This window comes from Callorhinus ursinus, unplaced genomic scaffold (assembly GCF_003265705.2).
Source record: "Callorhinus ursinus isolate GAN/ISIS: 27379988/994484 unplaced genomic scaffold, GSC_fseal_2.0 scaffold43, whole genome shotgun sequence".
NCBI classification, from domain to species: Eukaryota; Metazoa; Chordata; class Mammalia; order Carnivora; family Otariidae; genus Callorhinus; species Callorhinus ursinus.
Window position 1 is genome coordinate 5,597,872 of NW_027397105.1, and position 20,003 is coordinate 5,617,874.

General features: G+C 46.3%; 1 protein-coding gene across 1 annotated transcript in view; it reads left to right on the plus strand.

Annotated features, from left to right (window-relative positions):
- The window catches only part of SHISA6 (shisa family member 6), a 300,756-nt gene extending 282,192 nt beyond the window's left edge, over positions 1–18,564 (plus strand). Inside the window, exons 7-9 of the mRNA XM_073881495.1 lie at positions 12,713–12,769; positions 16,527–16,679; positions 18,012–18,564. Coding sequence (XP_073737596.1) covers positions 12,713–12,769; positions 16,527–16,679; positions 18,012–18,562 — 761 coding nt within the window. The 3' untranslated portion in view covers positions 18,563–18,564. The remainder of the gene's footprint in view (positions 1–12,712; positions 12,770–16,526; positions 16,680–18,011) is intronic.
- The last annotated feature ends 1,439 nt before the right edge of the window (positions 18,565–20,003 follow it).

Sequence of the window (20,003 nt, forward strand, 5' to 3'; positions counted from 1 at the left end):
TTTGAGGCACCTGGATGGCTCTGTCCATTAGTGTCTGACTCTTGGTTTTGGCTCAGGTCATGATCTCAGGGTCCTGAGATTGAGCCCTGAATCAGGCTCTGCACTCAGTGGGGAGTCTGTTTGAGGATTCTCTTTCCTTCTTTCTCTGCCCCTCCCCACCACTCGCTCTTGCCCTCTCTCTCTCTAAAATAAATACATATATTTTTATTTTAAAGAAGGGAGGACAGTTTCCTGAGCAGGAGGACTTGCTTCTAGCTATCAAGGCAATCCAGAAAGTGCCAAAGTACATAACGTAGATTTTCACACAGAAAACTGTGTGCTCTGTCAAGAGACAAGCATAAAACAACATGACACAGAAAGGTTAGATGTAAAAGGATAGGCAAAGTTCATCAGGCAAATGCAAACAAAAGGAAAGCTGGGTGGGCAATATAAATATCAGATCAAGAGGACTTAAAGACAAGAAAAGGCATTAAGTAGGACAGAAAGGGTTATTTAATGTTGATAAAGAGGGCAGCCACAAAGAAGACATACGTATCATGAGCCTTTTTGTGCTGAATGATGTGGCTAGGGAATACATAAAAGCAATTCCATGACAAATACCAAGAGAAAATGACAGGAACACAAAGTAGTGGGAGATCCTAATACACGTCCTTCCGTCTTTGACAGAACAAGTAGGCAACGAATGAATTAGGATGGAGGAGAACTGAATGATGTATTTCATGTGTTTGATTGAATAGATATATGCCCATTTTGTACCCGCCAAAAGGAAAATATACCTTTTCTCTAAGTACTCATGAAACATTTATAAAAATCGATTATATAGTAGCCCATAAAGGAAATCTCAATAAATTCCCAAAAGACCACGATACAATGAGACAGAAAATTAAGGGCCAAAGCTCAAACCAGCACACCCAAACACTTCAAAATGTAACAACACTCTACTAAAGAACTCTTGGGTCAGAGGGAAAACCAAGGGTGCAATTACAGATCATTTAGGACATTGCAACAATAAGAACATTGACGAGAAGGTGCCAGAGATGAAATCAGAGCTAAAGACCCTATATTATAAACAGAAAAGAGGAAAAGTAAATATACCAAAGATTTGAGCCCAGAAATGAGAAAACAAAAGCAAACCAAACCAAGGAAAATTAGGAGGGAAGAAATGAACAAGTCCAGAAGCATAAAATAAGATTTGAAGACAAAACAAAGAATACATATGTATAAGGGATAGTTCTTGGAAAAAGAATAATAATATGAAAAAATTGCTGATCCAGAAAATTTTAACACAGAAAACTAAGAAAAAGAAAAGACTTAGAGAGGGCAGAGCAAGATGGCAGAGGAGTAGGAGACCTGGATTTTGTCTGGTCTCAGGAATTCAGCTGAATAGGGATCAAACCATTCTGAACACCTACGAACTCAACAGGAGATCAAAGAGGAGGGTAGCAACAACTCTCTGAACAGAGAAGCGACCACTTTCTGGAAGGTAGGACGTGCGGAGAAGTGAATCCGAGGCGATATTCGGGAGGATAGACGGCGGGGGAGGGGCCTCCGTCGGCCACTTCTGGCAAGTGCTAGAGCCGCGGGGCACAAAATCGGACCTTTTAGAAGTCGGCTCCGCTGAGTGACGTCGCTCCAGTGGCTAAGCGGGGGTTGGAATCCTCGCGGGACAGTGTGGTCTCAGGACCCTCGGGGTCACAGGAAGACCGGGGGTGCCTGAGTGCGGCAGAGCTCCCAGGGATCGGAGCGGGGAAGCCGGCTGCAGAGACGGAGCCGAGGCGCGGGCTCTCAGCTCGGGGTGGCCATAAACTGTGATCCGCGGCCCAGTCGGGCCACTGCTCCTCCAGCAGGGACCCAACAAGCGGCAGAGCCGGGGAGACTCCCCTTCCTCCCCGGGGAGGAGCAGCGCGGAGCGCACCGCAGGGATCTGCTGGGTTTGGAGACGCCACACGGGGTCGGGTGCCAGAGATAGAAACGCTCGGTCACAGGCCGGGTGAGCACGGAGTGCGGCCGGAGACTGGGGAGATGGGAGTGACTGCTTTTGTCTGGGGGTGCACTGAGGAGCGGGGCCCCGAGTTCTCGGCTCCTCTGGGTGGAAATTGGGAGGCCACCATTTTCACCCTGGTCCTCCAAAGCTCTACTGAGAGCTTGCAGGGAACAAAAGCTCCTGAGAGCAAACCCGAGCAGCTTGCTTAGCCTGGACCGACAAGGGCGGGGCAATTCCGCCTCCGGCAAAGACATTTGGGAACCACGGCAACAGGCCCCTCCCCCAGAAGATCAGCACGAACAGCCAGCAAGCCAAGACCAAGTTTACCGATCAAGGAGAACGGGAGAACTCCAGCGCTAGGGGAATACTGCACATAGAATTCATAGCTTTTTTACCATGATTCATTAGTCTTTCAAAGTTAATTTTTTTAACTTTTCTTTTAATTTTTCTTTTTCCCTTTTTCAAACAACATCTTATCAACCCCTTTTTTAAAAAAAATCTTTATTTTTCATTTTTAGAGTCATATTCTATCCCTTCATAGTAGTTACTCATATTTTTGGCATATATATATATATATATTCTCTCTTTAAAATTTTGAGATACAGTTTCTTCTAACAGATCAAAATATACCCTAAATCTCTAGTGTATGACTTTGTTCTAATCTCCTGCCTGATCACATTCTCTCCCCTTTTTTTTTCCATTTTTTTTAAATCCTCTTCTTTCTTTTTTCAAACAACTTCTTATTTCATCAATTCCTTTTATAAAAATTTTTATAATTTTCATCTTTACAGTCATATTCCATCCCTTCATTGTATCAACCCTTATTTTTGTACATATATAAGTTTTTCTTTCATTAAAATTTTGGGAGGCACTTTCTTCTAACAGACCAAAATACACCCAAAATCTAGTGTGTGGCACTGATCTATGCACTAGCCTGATCATGTTTGATCATATTCTGTTTTTTTGTTTTGTTCTCTTTTTGTTTGTTTTTATCTTTTTCTTTTTCTTTTTTTGTTCTTTCCGTTTCTTTTCCCCTGGTTTCAGGTCTTTTCTGATTTGTTTAGAGTATATTTTCTGGGGACGTTATTACCCTGTTAGCATTTTGTTCTCTCATTCATCTATTCTCCTCTGGACAAAATGACAAGACAGAAAAAATCACCTCAACAAAAAGAAAAAGAGGTAGTACCGACTGCCAGGGACCTACTCAATACGGACATTAGTACGATGTCGGACCTAGAGTTCAGAATCATGATTTTAAAGATACTAGCTGGGCTTGAAAAACATGGAAGTTATCAGAGAAACCCTTTCTGGAGAAATAAAAGAACTAAAATCTAACCCAGTCGAAATGAAAAAGGCTATTAATGAGGTGCAATCAAAAATGGGGGCACTAACTGCTAGGATAAATGAGGCAGAAGAGAGAATTAGTGATATAGAAGACCAAATGATGGAAAATAAAGAGCTGAGAAAAAGATAAACAACTACTGGATCACGAGGGCAGAATTCGAGAGATAAGTGATACCATAGGACGAAACAACATTAGAATAATTGGGATCCCAGAAGAAGAAGAAAGAGAGAGAGGGGCAGAAGGTATATTGGAGCAAATTATAGCAGAGAACTTCCCTAACATGGGGAAGGAAACAGGCATCAAAATCCAGGAGGCACAAAGAACCCCTGTCAAATCAATGAAAATAGGTCAACACCCTGACATCTAATAGTAAAACTTACAAGTCTCAGAGACAAACAGAAAATCCTGAAAGCAGCTCAGGAGAAGACATCTGTAACCTACAATGGTAGAAACATTGGACTGGCAACAGACCTATCCACAGAGACCTGGCAGGCCAGAAAGGACTGGCATGATATATTCAGAGCACTAAACGAGAAAAATATGCAGCCAAGAATACTATATCCAGCTAGGCTGTCATTGAAAATAGAAGGAGAGATAAAAAGCTTCCAGGACAAACAAAAACTAAAGGAATTTGCAAACACAAAACCAGCCCTACAAGAAATATTGAAAAGGGTCCTCTAAGCAAAGAGAGGGCCTAAAAGCAACATAGAGCAGAAAGGAACACAGACAATATATAGTCACAGTCATCTTACAGGCAATACAATGGCACTAAATTCATATCTTTCAATAGTTACCCTGAATGTAAATGGGCTAAATGCCCCAATCAAAAGACACAGGCTATCAGATTGGATTAAAAAACAAGACCCATTGATATGCTGCCTGCAAGAGACTCATTTTAGGTGCAAAGACAACCCCAGATTGAAAGCGAGGGGTGGAAATCGATTTGCCATGCTAATGGACACCAAAAGAAAGCTGGGGTGGCAATCCTTATATCAGACAAATTAGATTTTAAACCAAAGAGTGTAATAAGAGACAAGGAAGGACACTATATCCTACTTAAAGGGTCTGTCCAACAAGAAGATCTAACAGTTGTAAATATCTATGTCCCTAACATGGGAGCAGCCAATTATATAAGGCAATTAATGACAAAAGCAAAGAAACACATTGACAACAATACAATAATAGTGGGGGGACTTTAACACCCCCCTGACTGAAATGGACAGATCATCTAAGCAAAAGATCAACAAGGAAATAAAGACTTTAAATGACATACTGGACCAAATGGACTTCACAGACATATTCAGAACATTCCATCCCAAAGCAACGGAATACACATTCTTCTCTAGCGCCCATGGACCATTCTCCAGAATAGATCCCATCCTAGGTCACAAATCAGGTCTCAACCAATACCAAAAGATTGGGATTATTCCTTGCATATTTTCAGACCACAGTGCTTTGAAACTAGAAATCAATCACAAGAGGAAAGTCAAAAAGAAATCAAATACATGGAGGCTAAAGAGCATCCTACTAAGAATTAAAAAAATTTATGGAAACCAATGAAAATGAAAACACAACTGTTCAAAATCTTTGGGATGCAGCAAAGGCAGTCCTAAGGGGAATGTATATAGCAATACAAGCCTTTGTCAAGTAACAAGAAAGTTCTCAAATACACAACCTAAACCTACACCTAAACGAGCTAGAGAAAAAACAGCAAATAAAGCCTAAACCCAGCAGGAGAAGAGAAATCATAAAGATCAGAGTAGAAATCAATGAACTAGAAACCAAAAGAACAGTAGAACAGATCAACGTAACAAGGAGCTGGTTCTTTGAAAGAATTAACAAGATTGATCAACCCCTGGCCAGACTTATCAAAAAGAAAAGAGAAATGACCCAAATCAACGAAATCATGAATGAAAGAGGAGAGATCACAACCAACACCAAAGAAATACAAACAATTATAAGAACATATTATGAGCAACTCTATGCCAGCAAATTAGATAACCTGGAAGAAATGGGTGCATTCCTAGAGATGTATCAACTACCAAAATTGAACCAGGAAGAAATAGAAAACCTGAGCAGACCTATAACTACTAAGGAAATTGAAGCCGTCATCAAAAATCTCCCAACAAACAAAAGCCCAGGGCCAGATGGCTTCCGAGGGGAATTCTAGCTAACATTTAAACAAGAATTAATACCTATTCGTCTGAAACTGTTCCAAAAAATAGAAATGGAAGGAAAACTTCCAAACTCATTTTATGAGGCCACCATTACCTTGATCCTAAAACCAGACAAAGACCCCATCAGAAAGGAGAATTACAGACCAATATCCTTGATGAACATGGATGCAAAAATTCTCACCAAAATACTAGCCAATAGGATCCAACAGTACATTAAAAGGATTCTTCACCACGACCAAATGGGATTTATCCCTGGGCTGCAAGGTTGGTTCTACACCTGCAAATCAATCAACGTGATACAATACATTAAGAAAAGAAAGAACAAGAATCATATGATCCTCTCAATAGATGCAGAAAAAGCATTTGACAAAGTACAGCATCCTTTCTTGATCAAAACTCTTCAGAGTATAGCGATACAGGGTACCTACCTCAATACCATAAAAGCCATCTACGAAAAACCTACAGCGAATATCATTCTCAATGGGGAAAAACTGAGAGCTTTCCCCCTAAGGTCAGGAACGCGGCAGTGATGTCCACTCTCACCATTGCTATTCAACAGAGTATTAGAAGTCCTAGCCACAGCAATCAGACAACAAAAAGAAATCAAAGGCATCCAAATTGGCAAAGAAGAAGTCAAACTCTCACTCTTTGCAGATGATATGATACTTTATGTGGAAAACCGAAAAGACTCCACCCCAAAACTGCTAGAACTCATACAGGAATTCAGTAAAGTGGCAGGATATAAAATGAATGCACAGAAATCAGTGGCGTTCCTATACACCAACAACAAGACAAAAGAGAGAGAAATTAAGGAGTCTATCCCATTTACAATTGCACCCAAAACCGTAAGATACCTAGGAATAAATCTAACCAAAGAGGCAAAGGATCTGTACTCAGGAAACTATAAAATACTCTTGAAAGAAATTGAGGAAGACACAAAGAAATGGAAGATCTTTCCATGCTCATGGATTGGAAGAACAAATATTGTGAAGATGTCAATGCTACCTAGAGCAATCTACACATTCAATGCAATCCCCATCCAAATACCATCCACTTTTTTCACAGAAATGGAACAAATAATCCTAAAATTTGTATGGAACCAGAAGAGACCCCGAATAGCCAGAGGAATCTTGAAAAAGAACAGCAAAGCTGGCGGCATCACAATTCCAGACTTCCAGCTCTATTACAAAGCTGTCATCATCAAGACAGTATGGTACTGGCACAAAAACAGACGCATAGATCAATGGAACAGAACAGAGAGCCCAGAAATGGATCCTCAACTCTATGGTCAACTGATATTCGACAAAGCAGGAAAGAATGTCCAATGGAAGAAAGACAGTCTCTTCAACAAATGGTGTTGGGAAAATTGGACAGCCACATGCAGAAGAATGAAACTGAACCATTTTCTTACACCACACACAAAAATAGACTCCAAATGGTTTGAAAGGCCTAAATGTGAGATAGGAGTCCATCAACATCCTAAAGGAGAACACAGGCAGCAACCTCTTCGACCTCAGCCTCAGCAACTTCTTCCTAGAGACATCGCCAAAGGCAAGGGAAGCCAGGGCAAAAATGAACTCTTGGGATTTCATCAAGATAAAAAGCTTTTGCACAGCAAAAGAAACAGTCCACAAAACCAAAAGACAACCGACAGAATGGGAGAAAATATTTGCAAATGACATATCAGATAAAGGGTTAGTATCCAAAATCTATAAAGAACTTATCAAACTCAACACCCAAAGAACAAATAATCCAATCAAGAAATGGGCAGAAGACATGAACAGACATTTTTCCAAAGAAGATATCCAAATGGCCAATAGACACATGAAAAAGTGCTCCACATCGCTCAGCATCAGGGAAATCCAAATCAAAACCTCAATGAGATAGTACGTTACACCAGTCAGAATGGCTAAAATTAACAAGTCAGGAAACGACATATGTTGGCGGGGATGTGGAGAAACGGGAACCCTCCTACACTGTTGGTGGGAATGCAAGCTGGTGCAACCACTCTGGAAAACAGTATGGAGGTTCCTCAAAGAGTTGAAAATAGAGCTACCATACGACCCAGCAATTACACTACTGGGTATTTACCCCAAAGATACAAATGTAGGGATCCAAAGGCGTATGTGCACCCCGATGTTTATAGCAGCAATGTCCACAATAGCCAAACTGTGGAAAGAGCCAAGATGTCCATCGACAGATGAATGGATAAAGAAGAGGTGGTATATATAATCTATGGAATATTATACAGCCATCAAAATGAATGAGATCTTGCTATTTGCAACAATGTGGATGGAACTGGAGGGTGTTATGCTGAGTGAAATAAGTCAATCAGAGAAAGACATGTATCATATGACCTCACTAATATGAGGAATTCTTAATCTCAGGAAACAAACTGAGGGTGCTGGAGTGGGGCTGGGGTAGGAGGGATGGGGTGGCTGGGTGATAGTCATTGGGGAGGGTACGTGCTATGGTGAGCGCTGTGAATTGTGCAAGACTGTTGAATCACAGCTCTGTACCTCTGAAACAAATAATGCAATATATGTTGAGAAAAAAAAGAAGAAGAAGATAGCAGGAGGGGAAGAATGAAGGTGGGGAAATCGGAGGAGGAGACAAACCATGAGAGACTATGGACTCTGAAAAACAAACTGAGGGTTCTGGGGGCAGGGAATGGGTTAGCCTGGTAATGGGTATTAAAGAGGGTACGTTCTGCGTGGAGCACTGGGTGTTATGCACAAACAAGCAATCATGGAACACTACATGAAAAACTAATGATGTAATGTATGGTGATTAACATACCAATAAAAAAATTTAAAGGAAAAAAAGAGAAGACAGAATTTCATATAGAGAGGGTTTTTTTTTTTTTTGAGGAATGTTACAGTTTTAAGCTAAAAAAGTTACAAAGTTCCAGTAGATATATTTAGGAAAAATAGAAACTACAAGTTGAATTTAGAGTTGGAAAACTGAATGGATTAATATGTAAATAAAATGTCGCCGAGTGTGAGAAGCAGTGCATGTAATGGTTATGGATGGGGGCTTTCATGCAAGTCCGCTTGGATTTGCATCCCCAGCTTCACCTGTTAAGCCAATTACTGACCACTCCAAACCTCAGTTTCCCTACCTGTAAATTGGTGATTATAACATCCATCTCCCAAATTTTTTGTGCAGTCAATGAAATACTAAGGCAGCCTCCTATACGGTACTAACAAAAACTCCCCCAAAGACACTAGACATTATTATTGTATTCCTCTTAACTTCCAAAGAACGGGTTTCTCATGTGCTATATTAATAGTTTCAGGGCACAGAGAAAATTTGAATGCTATTCACCTGACTCAACGAAATCATTTTCTTGATGCACAAACTTGATATCTTAGCCCAAAAAAAGACAAACTTTCTTTATGAATATATATGAATTAAATAAATATTTGCAAATGGTGCCTGGGTGGCACAGTCAGTTAGGTGTCAAATTCTTTGTTTTGGCTCAGGTGATGATCTCAGGGTGGTGAGATCAAGCTCTGTGTCGGGCTCTATGCTCAGCAGGGGGGAGTCTGCTTGAGATTCTCTGTCTCTGCCCCTCCCCCCACTCACTGCCTCACTCTCTCTAAAATAAATAAATAAATATTTTTAAAAATTTATAAATATATGCAAATAGAATCCAATGTTGTAATGAAATAATACAACACCAAAAGCAAATTAAGGGAATTCCCAGGAAGAGATGAATGGCTTAAATTATATAATTTAATGCTTACATTGTAGATGTGTACTATAGAGTATTCTATAGAAAGGACTATTATGAACCTATATAAAATATTTCAAGGAATATTTCAAAATGTGAAAATATATTCAAGATACATTGTCCATTAAGTATAAAGGAAACAGATTAAAAGTAGTGCATTTGAGGGCTCCTGGGTGGCTCAGTTGGTTAAGCGACTGCCTTCGGCTTAGGTCATGATCCTGGAGTCCAGGGATCAAGTCCCACATCGGGCTCCCTGCTCAGCGGGGGGTCTGCTTCTCCCTCTGACCCTCTTCCCTTTCATGCTCTCTGTCTCTCATTCTCTCTCTCTCAAATAAATAAATAAAATCTTTTAAAAAAAAGTAATGTATTTGAGACACTCACATCTGTGGAACCTATACGTATTTATCTGTGTGTGTTTATGTACATATGCCTATGAACATTTAGTTTCCTTCTTTTTTCCTTTTCTTTGCTACAGAATTTTATAAATTTTTATAAATTTTAGTTTATTATAGTTTTATAAAAACTATAAAAATGTTGCAATGAATAACCTCACACATTTGTTATTTTGTACAAATGTGAGGATCAAATCATCGTATTTATCTGTATTTTTCTCCACCTTAAGAGCTGAAAGCTGATTCGCACTTGTGCAAAATGACAAATGCAAAAGGTAATTCATTGTAATATTGTGTGTGTGTTGAAAGTAAACATACACATAGTAATTTCCAGGGGGAGAGAAAGAAAAGGAAATACAACAAAGTGTCATCGTGGTTATTTTAAGACAGTTTTAATTTTCTCCTTTATGCTTTAAATTTCTTCCCTTAATTAAATGTTAGCAAAACATTCGAAGTGTGATTCAAACAAAAGGAAAAGCATTGCACTTGTAAACAAAATATCTAAATGCAAGACATTTATCCTGCTTGCAAATGCATCTGTAAAGAAAAATGATAAGGACTACCTCAAAGAAGACATTTAAAGAGGTTTTTTTACAGTTTGGAAATGGGTAGGCCAATAACATATATACAAATCAAAATTGGTCTTAATATTCATTCTCAAAAATGTAGGGCGCCTGGGTGGCTCAGTTGGTTAAGCGACTGCCTTTGGCTCAGGTCATGACCCTGGAGTCCCGGGATCAAGTCCCACATCAGGCTCCCTGCTCGGCGGGGAGTCTGCTTCTCCCTCTGACCCTCTTCCCTCTTGTGCTTTCTCTCTCTCATTCTCTCTCTCTCTCAAATAAATAAATAAAATCTTTTAAAAAAATGTAGGTGAATGTGTTTAGCACAAAGCACAGAGCACAACCAGTGACCAGGAATTATTAACTGAAATGAATTGATGTCCCTTTCCTCGGTGGCACCTAGACTCTAATATGGAAGATTAAGAGTATTTCTGTCTAACTGCCACTCACCATCCTTCCACTGGGCTCTTCCACTTTTTACAGCTGTCTCTAATGCTGCCATATTGCCTAAAAACAAATAAACCAAAAAATAACAACAACAGAGAGCAATGAAACTGGTTTTCTCCTTGCCTCTGGAGGACAAGCAAAAAGGGAAAAAAAAAATTATCCTTTATCTCCCTTCCTGGATTCTCTCCTCTTGCTTAAATCCAGGTCCGATGTAGCATTAATTCAACCTTTGGCAAATGGTTTTTTCCCTGGATATAGCTTAATATTCGGTCTTGGGAGGGAAGAATACCATTATGTGAGAAATTCTAGCTTGCTGCCCAAACCCACATCCCTTTTGGATAATGTCCATGACTACTTAAAGAGTCTGGTCTGAACCAAAGGAACGATGTCACAATTCCATTAGTAGGGGAAATTTTGTCTAGTAGGAGTACCCAGGATGATTTGTCTTAGAAATGGCCAGGGTCTAGAGCTAAGAGGAATCTGGACAAAAAGATATATTATGGGCCTGGATTTTGGAGGTGGCTATAGGAACAGGATTTGGGGAGAATGAAGGAAGGGAAATGGTGGACCATGACTGGGGTTTGCAAGCCCATAGAATATTAGTGCCACGGGGGCGCCTGGGTGGCTCAGTTGGTTAAGCGACTGCCTTCGGCTCAGGTCATGATCCTGGAGTCCCGGGATCGAGTCCCGCATCGGGCTCCCTGCTCAGCAGGGAGTCTGCTTCTCCCTCTGACCCTCTTCCCTCTCGTGCTCTCTGTCTCTCATTCTCTCTCTCTCAAATAAATAAATAAACTCTTTAAAAAAAAAAAAGAATATTAGTGCCACGGACAGACAGAAGCTTGACCATGGGACAATAAAATGATGAGAAGGCTCAGCTCGCTTTGGGACACAGTGGTTTGGAATAAGGGCAGGAATTTCGAGGGCATGTCTGTAAGCTGTTTAGAATCAAACCTTCCAGACCAGACCAGATGGACCTTCAACAAGAGGTGTATTTGAGAACTGTCAGTTTGTGCCAGAAGGTAGAGCCTTCATGAAGCATCAGTATGTCGGGAATACAAGAGGTGAAGGGGTCTCATGAGGAAGCTGAATAGTGAGCAGCCAGAGGCTAGGATGCCAGGAGTAGAAAAGATGGTTTCAATAGCGAGATGAAGGGAAACAGAAGCAGATCTTCTAGCCCCAAGATGATGGCATGGCTGTAAACCATGGTTTAGAAAAACTAAAGCAAAGACTTCATGCCTCCTTCCCCCCTTGCTTTAGTTGAAATTAGAAGCAAAAATACAATGTTGAATTAAAGTAATAACACAGGGATGAAGTGTTCTTTCGTGGCAAAAACCACAGGTGCATTCAGTTTCAGAAGCCCTTAGAATGCCTTGAACTCTGCGCTTTGGCAGCTGGGACCCTATTAATTTTGTGACTTGTTCAATCCATGTGGACTTTGCCATTTATAATAAAAAGAAATGCTTTGGAAAGGTTGGGCTGTGTCATGTAGAGGCAGGACAGAGCCAAGAACCCAGGACTCCTGATCCCAAGCAGTGGACAGTTCACGTCAGCTTGTCCCACCTGAGGATGCACCCAGACACCTGTGTATAAAGGACAAATCAAAGCCCCGTAAAAGTATAAGCACCTTAAGTTAGGGAATCCTCTTCCTGGCTAACCACACCCTAAAACACCCCTTCCCCCCGCAAAAGGATCTCCTTCCCCTGCCCGGTTCCCCACCCCATGTGTGTATACTTGCCAAATGGCCCTTAGTCTCCATCCCTCCTTCTCCTCCACCGACCTCCACCCCAACAAACCTCTGTTGCCGGTCAGCCAGATCCACAGATGTGGGTGGGTCTCCACGGTGACAGAGGAAGCCTTGGTGCAGAAGGAGAGAGACACACAAACAGCAGAGGAAGTTTCTTTGCGCCTAACACACTGCCTCCTGCCCTTCACTTTTCCAGGGCATCAGGTTTCAGAAGGGCATCCTCGGACTCAGAGAAGCACATTAGATGTCAAGAGAGGTGCTATTGCGCGGGAGAAACAATGGAATGCCTGAACTTTTCTTTAAACATCTCTTTTCTGTGATTTCCAGGTGATCATCAGTATAACCATCCGATTTTAAGCAGTGCTGCCCAGACCCCTACACATGGTGAGAGATGGCTGTGAGCACTCCGTATTCCATCCCCATTCCGAGTGGGTCCATCCTGACTACTGATGCCCATCAGGCATCAGACATATGGTCATGACTCACTGATGCTCAGGAGGTGTAAGGAGCCCACAATGGCTCAGTCCCACCCTTACACCATTGACCCCCTCGTGTCCTGTCTCTGAAACTGGAGTGACCTTCCACCACGAAAGGGAAGCAGTGAGACCCTCTCTTAGCCCATTCTCATGTGCAATCTAGATCACTTCTTGCGGTCATCAATTCCATATGTCCACAGCAAGGAGTGAGCACTCTCCTTGGCCCAAGGCTGCTTGTGGTACCATTTACTAATGGCATGGGACTTGGCATATAAACCCTATCAATCCACCCCAAACCAAGTAAGATTTGCTAACACTCAAAACCAGACTGGGTGACCTGAGCATTAGCCCCTGGGCAGGGGAGGAAGATGAAGGTTGTAGAGCACGGGAGTGTGGAGACAGCCCCAGAGGTTTACAAAACCAAGTTTCCTTTTTAACACGTCCTCCTGCCAGGTCGCAACGTAACATCTGGAATGGCAGAGAAAAACTATTTTGGGCACCCGCTCAAAACTTGGTAGGACACAAGACAGCCATGTAAATTATGAACTCTCAGTCATTCCTCTGTCTTTGCTCTGAAGGAGTGAAAACATCATTAAATTTTAGTGAGAGAGAAACTCAAAACAAAGATAAAATCTGCAGCTCTCTTGGCAAAGAGACTTACCACCCTCCTGTGAGATTATGCTCTGCATCAGCACTGAGGTGTTGAGCATGATAATTAGGAGGCTAGAACTGGACTATTTTGATGTCCCCCTCTAGGGCGAGGCTCCTGGTGGAAATGCGTGATGAAAGCAATAGTTTAATAAGCTGTTTCAGGTTGTGGGGTCTAGGAAAAAACCAGAACTAGAAGACATTAGAGAGATCAGTTAAGAAGCAGCAGGTCCCAGGGGTGATGTGGACAGTGGGAAAAGACAGAAAGGTTCAGATATGAAACACAATGGTGAAGAAATCGAGAAAACTTACTCACTGAATATGGCTGGCAAGAGTCAACTGTGAGTAAGATGGTGAGCTGTGCTCAATGAGAAGAATGGGAGTTTTTAGTAATGCAATCTGGAGAGGCAAGAAAGCAGCCTGTGTGTAGGGGAGATGAAGCTGTCGATGGTGAATTTGGATCTGGACATCTGAAGCTGGAGAGAACCAAAGGATAGTCAAGAGAAATGATTCAGCAGGCAGCTAGAAATGCAGAGATGCAGTCTGGAGGCAGGTTACAGCCGAAGATGTGAGTTATGCTTTGGAAGCAGGAACAGACGGCCTGGGAGTGGGGGCAGTCTGTGCAGAGAAGGCTGAAAGAGAAAAGCAGAAGGCAGAAGCAGAGAGCCTGGGGGATGCCCATGGTGATGACACAGCTGTAGGAAGAGGAGCCAGAAAAGGCAAGCGAGGAGTGCTCCACTCACTCCTGAACATTCTGGAAGGATAAGTAGGAGCTGGTTTTCTCCAGAAGGAGCCAACATAAGCACAGCCTCCTGAGGACAGAAGAGGAGCCATTCTTCCCAGCTCCTCTCCCGGTCTTTTCTTTTTCCACCTGGTACAAGGGGGCAAGGGTAGGTAGATCTGGTCCTTGCCCTTCAGCAGCTCACAGCCTGGTGGGAGCAGGGCTTTCGCTGCATTTCTTCCTTGGAGGCTACACTTGCCCCCAGGAGCTGGCAGACTGACTATTAAAGGGGAAGATGGCCTGTGTCAACTTGATTAACCAAAGAGCATTAGTTGGATCCTGATTTGGGGCCAAACACTATGAAGGCATCAAATTGGAAAGCAAGATTTCTGCTGTCAAGGACATTGCCATCTTTGGTGATCAACAAGACCAGCTCAACTCAACTGATCAGAGATCACATAGACAACGAAACTGGGTGGGATTGCCTGGAAAAGCAATAGGGGCTTGAAGACCGGATATCGCTGTGGGCTGAAAAGATGTGACATTGCCATGGTGAGGAGTCTTGAGTGAAGAGAGAATTTGGACAGAGGACGAGTAAGGAAAGGCATTGCAATAGGAAAGACAGCATAAGCAAGGGGGCAGGGGTAATCATGGTGGAGACAGAAGACAAAGAAGAGCTGGCCTTAGCTCAGCAGCATGAGTTGGAGAACAAGCGGGGCTGAAAGGGAAGAGCATCCAGAAATGTTGCATTTGGAAGTGGGTGAGCTGAGCTATGCCCTCAGTGGGAGTATGATGCCAAGAGGCAGAGGGAAGTTTATTCTTCTCCAGCATCACCAAAAGTGAAGAAAGGAGAGCTAGGGGACCAGTGGCTGTCACCCAGTTCTGGATAGCAGTGCTCCCAGCTTCCTGCCCACTCCACTTGCTGGCATCCATCCCGATCCATACCAGGGAGGCTCTTTCTGCACAGCACGTTCTGATCTCTTGGGGATGTAGAGCATCCCTCACCCCCTCACATATGTACTGAGCTGGCAAGAACACCAGCTCATTGGCTGGGCTCCCCTGGCTCCATCCCCAGTGTCTGGGGGGACCAGTGAAGCCAGGAAGGATAGAGAAGCTGGGAGTTCCCTGGAGTGAGGCTGCCCTTGGACCAAGCCTAGCAGATGCTCCTCTTTGCCCCCCACTTCACAGAATTCCTGACTTCCATAGTTCGGCACTCTCTTTGCCAAGAGGCAGGGGGAAGCCAAAGCCTGGCCCTTCTTGGGGGTCCCAAACCATAGAGGTATGATAGAGGGACAATGAGAGAGCCACCTGCCTACCTCATTTGGGGGAATGGTACCACTGTTGACTTCTTGCTGAGGCACAGCAAGTCCGTCAAGCACCAAGGCATGCTTGCTTCCTTCCTTCACAACCACTCCCTCACCCACACCTGCATCTCCTCTCTCCCCTCAACCACAGAGCCCAGCTCAGCTCATTCACTTCATTAGTCATCCACCTCATTGCCTGCTCATCTTCTCTTCCATTCCTCCTCCCATCCCCCCCCCCCCCAACTCCGGTCTAGCATTGAACACACTCCCTTCTCTCTCTTCAGAGTTTGGAATCTCAAGGCTCTGTCTCAAGGGAAGGAGGGAGGAAAGGGGAATGATATGCTACGCATTTTGCCTACATTCTTTCCTCCAATGGCTCAGAGATAGCCAAGGGGGCCTTAGGGGAGGTACTAGAGGAGGAGGAAATAGCTTTGTAGCTCACAGTGGCCTGTTGGGTGCAGGGCTTGGGGAGGCCCAAGGCAGAGGGGTGATGTAAGGGATGGAATGAGGGATGGAATGACATCATGGGTCGTGTGGGATAGAGTCCTGGTGGAGTTGGGGTCCTGGACCCAGTTCCATGGATATGTGGACAAGACCAGTCACTCCACCTCTTTCAAATTCAGATTTTTCTGAGCCTGAGAGCTGTGAGGGAAAGGACAGAACTTTCACTCCAAAGTAGACAATTTTATGACCGCCCCCCCTCCAGCTCTATCAGGCTTATGTTTCCATCAGACATACATGGGGAGAAGGAGTTTGCCATTCAAGGAAGGGCAAGCCACCAGCATGGCCAGTAACAGCTAAAACAGCACCTGCCCCCAGGCTTGTAGACAACTGGAACTGGGCATGAGGGAAACTGAGTCACCAGCACCACCCGTGTCCTAGCACAGCGGACCAGGAAAGCAGGATGAGGAGTGAGAGACAGAACCTGGATCCTCCCCTCCTACCTGCCCTCTGTCTTCCCTAATGCCATGCACCCCTCCCTTCTTTTGTAGAGAAGCCACGGATGAACAACATCCTGACATCGGCCACCGAGCCCTATGACCTCTCCTTCTCCCGCTCCTTCCAGAACTTGGCCCACCTGCCCCCATCCTATGAGTCTGCAGTGAAGACCCACCCTAGCAAGTACTCATCCTTGAAGAGGCTAAGTAAGTGGGTTTTCTTGGGCTGGGGGTCTGCCTCTGCAGCCTCTGTGACATCCTCCTGTGTTTTTCTCCCTTGCACTACACCTGAGGGCACAGGTGTGGAGTTCCAAGAATAAAGAGTGAGGCCATGTGAGTCTAAGGAGCCTCTGAACATGGGTGGGCTGAAGACCCATTAAGACCCTTTACCATGCCAAGAAGGTACACAGCACAAGGGCTCTTCTTTCCTAGCTCCTGACCCTTGGACCTTCTGCCTCCACGTCCCCCTGGGGCTATTTTCATGACCACCCAGCTGCGGGGCTGAGCCTTTGCTTGATGCTACGGGGTAACCTACCCTGATGAAATTCATCCCTTGGGTCTACCTACATCGGCCACCTCCAAGGTAGAATGGTGAATTTCTATGGCTAGAAGCGGGGATCCCTAATGATCCGAGGAATCTGATGAATGGCGGGGAAGAGGGAGGCAGGATCTACCCATCCAGGACCCTCTGGGCAAACAGTGGAACAGTCAGCATTCCCACATTCTGCAGAGATTTGGAAAACCCTAGGAAGCCTCGTTCCTGAAGTTTGGGGCAAAGCAGGCTTATGTGTGTCCTGCGTAAGTTCAAGGGTATAGCAGTCCCTGTGAGTGTGGGAGGGCCTCCTGGATGAAGAGAAGGGTGGAGCATTGAATGAGGTGCACATAGAGGATGGTTCTGGCCTGCTCATGTTGTGGGCACAGGCGAAGTGGGTGTCGGCTGGATTCTGTGCACATGTGGGGCTGGAGGCCCCTGTGTTGGCTTCTTAGACACTGGCTGTTACTCAGAGAAGGCGTTACTACGTTCCTAAGTTACCAGCTAAGCATGTTCACCAGTGCCTCCTGGTTGGAGCATCTTACTTCCCTGGAGCAACCCAGCTTCCTCGGAGAGAGGCTCTGAACCTCATCAGAAGGCCACCAACTGCTTCCTTGAGTGTTCCAGCCACAGCCGTCCTGTTTCTGGACCGTAGTGTGGTCGAAACAGCACCAGAGCAGGATCTGAGGGGCTTGGCCGTGCCAGCAACTCTGCCCTGAGCTCCCTGGGCACCTTCATGTCCCCCTGGATACTCAGGGTGGTCCTGGACCAGGGGCATCAGCAATGCCTGGGAGCCAGTGAGAGAGACTCCCAGGTCCACCCTGGACCAGGAGGTCTGAATCAGAATCTGCATTTCACAAGCCCCCCCCGGACTGGGTTTGCACGTTCAGTGGAGAAGCTCTCCTCCACCTGTCTGGGCGGTGGGGTCCTAGTTCAGTCCTGGCTGCGATGTCACAGTGTCACCCCAGCTGACTTCTCTCTCTTTCTCCCTCCCCCTCTCCCCCCAGCTGACAAAGAGGCTGACGAGTATTACATGAGGAGGCGGCACCTGCCGGACCTGGCTGCCCGTGGCACCCTCCCCCTCAACGTCATCCAGATGTCCCAACAGAAGCCCTTACCTCGAGAGCGACCCCGCCGGCCCATCCGGGCCATGTCCCAGGACAGGGTTCTGTCCCCGGAGCGGGGCCTGCCCGACGACTTCGGCTTGCCCTACGACCGCATCCTGTCCGACGAGCAGCTGCTGTCCACGGAGCGCCTGCACTCCCAGGACCCGCTGCTGTCCCCGGAGCGGACGGCCTTCCCTGAGCAGTCCCTGTCGCGGGCCATCTCGCACACGGACGTCTTTGTGTCCACGCCCGTGCTGGACCGGTACCGCATGACCAAGATGCACTCCCATCCCAGTGCCTCCAGTAACTCCTATGCCACTCTGGGCAAGAGCCAGACGGCCGCCAAGCGTCAGGCCTTCGCCTCCCGCAGACACAACACGGTGGAACAGCTGCACTATATCCCCGGTCACCACACCTGCTACACAGCCAGCAAGACGGAAGTGACCGTGTGACTGGCGGGGCGGGGCGGGGCGGGGCCGTCGGGCGGGGGCGGGGGCGGGGCGGGGCGCAGAGCCTGCCTCTGGCCCTGGGCGGCTCCCCTCGCTCGTCCCCTCCTTAGGAGGTGAGGGTGGGCCGCCTCTGCCCTGAAAGCCATACCCCCGGGGGGGGGGGGGGGGGGGGGGGGGGGAGGCACAGCCCGGTGGCCTGGCTCAGCACACTCAGACTGGGATCTAGAGCGATGTCCCTCACTCTTCCAAGAAGCATCGAGGGGAGTGAGGAGAGGGGCTAGGCCCCAGTCCCACCCCACCCCCGCCCCCAACGCCCACCACCACTAACTCCCTTTCAGCCCCATGTCCCTCTCCCCCCTCCAGGGGGCTCAGCGTTGGGTTCTGTCAGCCAAGAGACCCTGGCCTGACCTTGGTCCGAAGCCGCCTGGCTTTGGACCGGCCAGCAGGTGCAGTCAATGGGCTGACCCAATAGGCTACTTGGTCTCGTTCATTTACCTACAACCGCGTCACAGAAATCTTCTAGTGCCTACAAACTGCCTGCTCGCTCTCTCAGAGCCAGGGAGCTGCTGTGTCCATAAGCACAATAACGTTCTCTTCTGCCTGCTGGAACGCTCTGGTCCCCACTGAGTGGCCCTTCCTTCGTCCACCCCCTTGGGGCACCCCCTGCCCTGTGCCCCTCCCCCAAGGCCCAGGAGATGGGGAGGGGTTTCCCTTCTTCAGCTGCCTCCCCAATGTTGGGAACCCCCCCAGTTCTAGCTCGCTGCCCCCCCCGCAGGCCCCCCAGGGCCCCCTCCTCTAGCCCTAGTTGTTTGACCCCTGAGCTCTCTGGGGCTTTGCTCCAGTCCTCCCAGAGGAGAGTCACAATGGGGTGCAGGGATTTTGGGGGTGCCGTCCCCGGCAACCTGTCTCCACATTTCCTCCAGGCCTCTAGGTCTGAACTATGACCCGACACTCAGGCCTGCCTTCCCCTCCTTTGCTCTGCTCCCCAGAGGCCTCTGCCCATGGCCAGATAGTGGAGGGCGGGGGGGGGGGGGGCACTGTGATGCCCTGGGCCTCAGGGGCTTGCCATTCCCATCACCCCAGGCTCTGCCTGTCTCCCACTGTGCAGGTCAGGCAGGCGGAGGCAGAGGCTTCTAGAGAGGGTGGCTCAGCCCCCAGCCAAGGAGGACCCAAGGTGGTGGTTCTGCGCCTTGCCCACCCCTCTCTCCCCACCACTGCCCACCTGCTTGGCCCCTTCTCTGTTCAGTGCTCACTCTCTCTGCCTCCTCCCCCTGTAGTTCCATTACCTAGACCAGTGCCTCCTCTGGATCAAAGCAACAGAGACCCATTAGCAAACAGAAAATGGTACTCCAGGCTATGGGTCTGGGGGTTAACTGGGCAGCTCCCCACCCCTCCCCTGCAGGGGGACACTCGGGCACCAGGCAGATCCAAGCCTTCAGCTCTG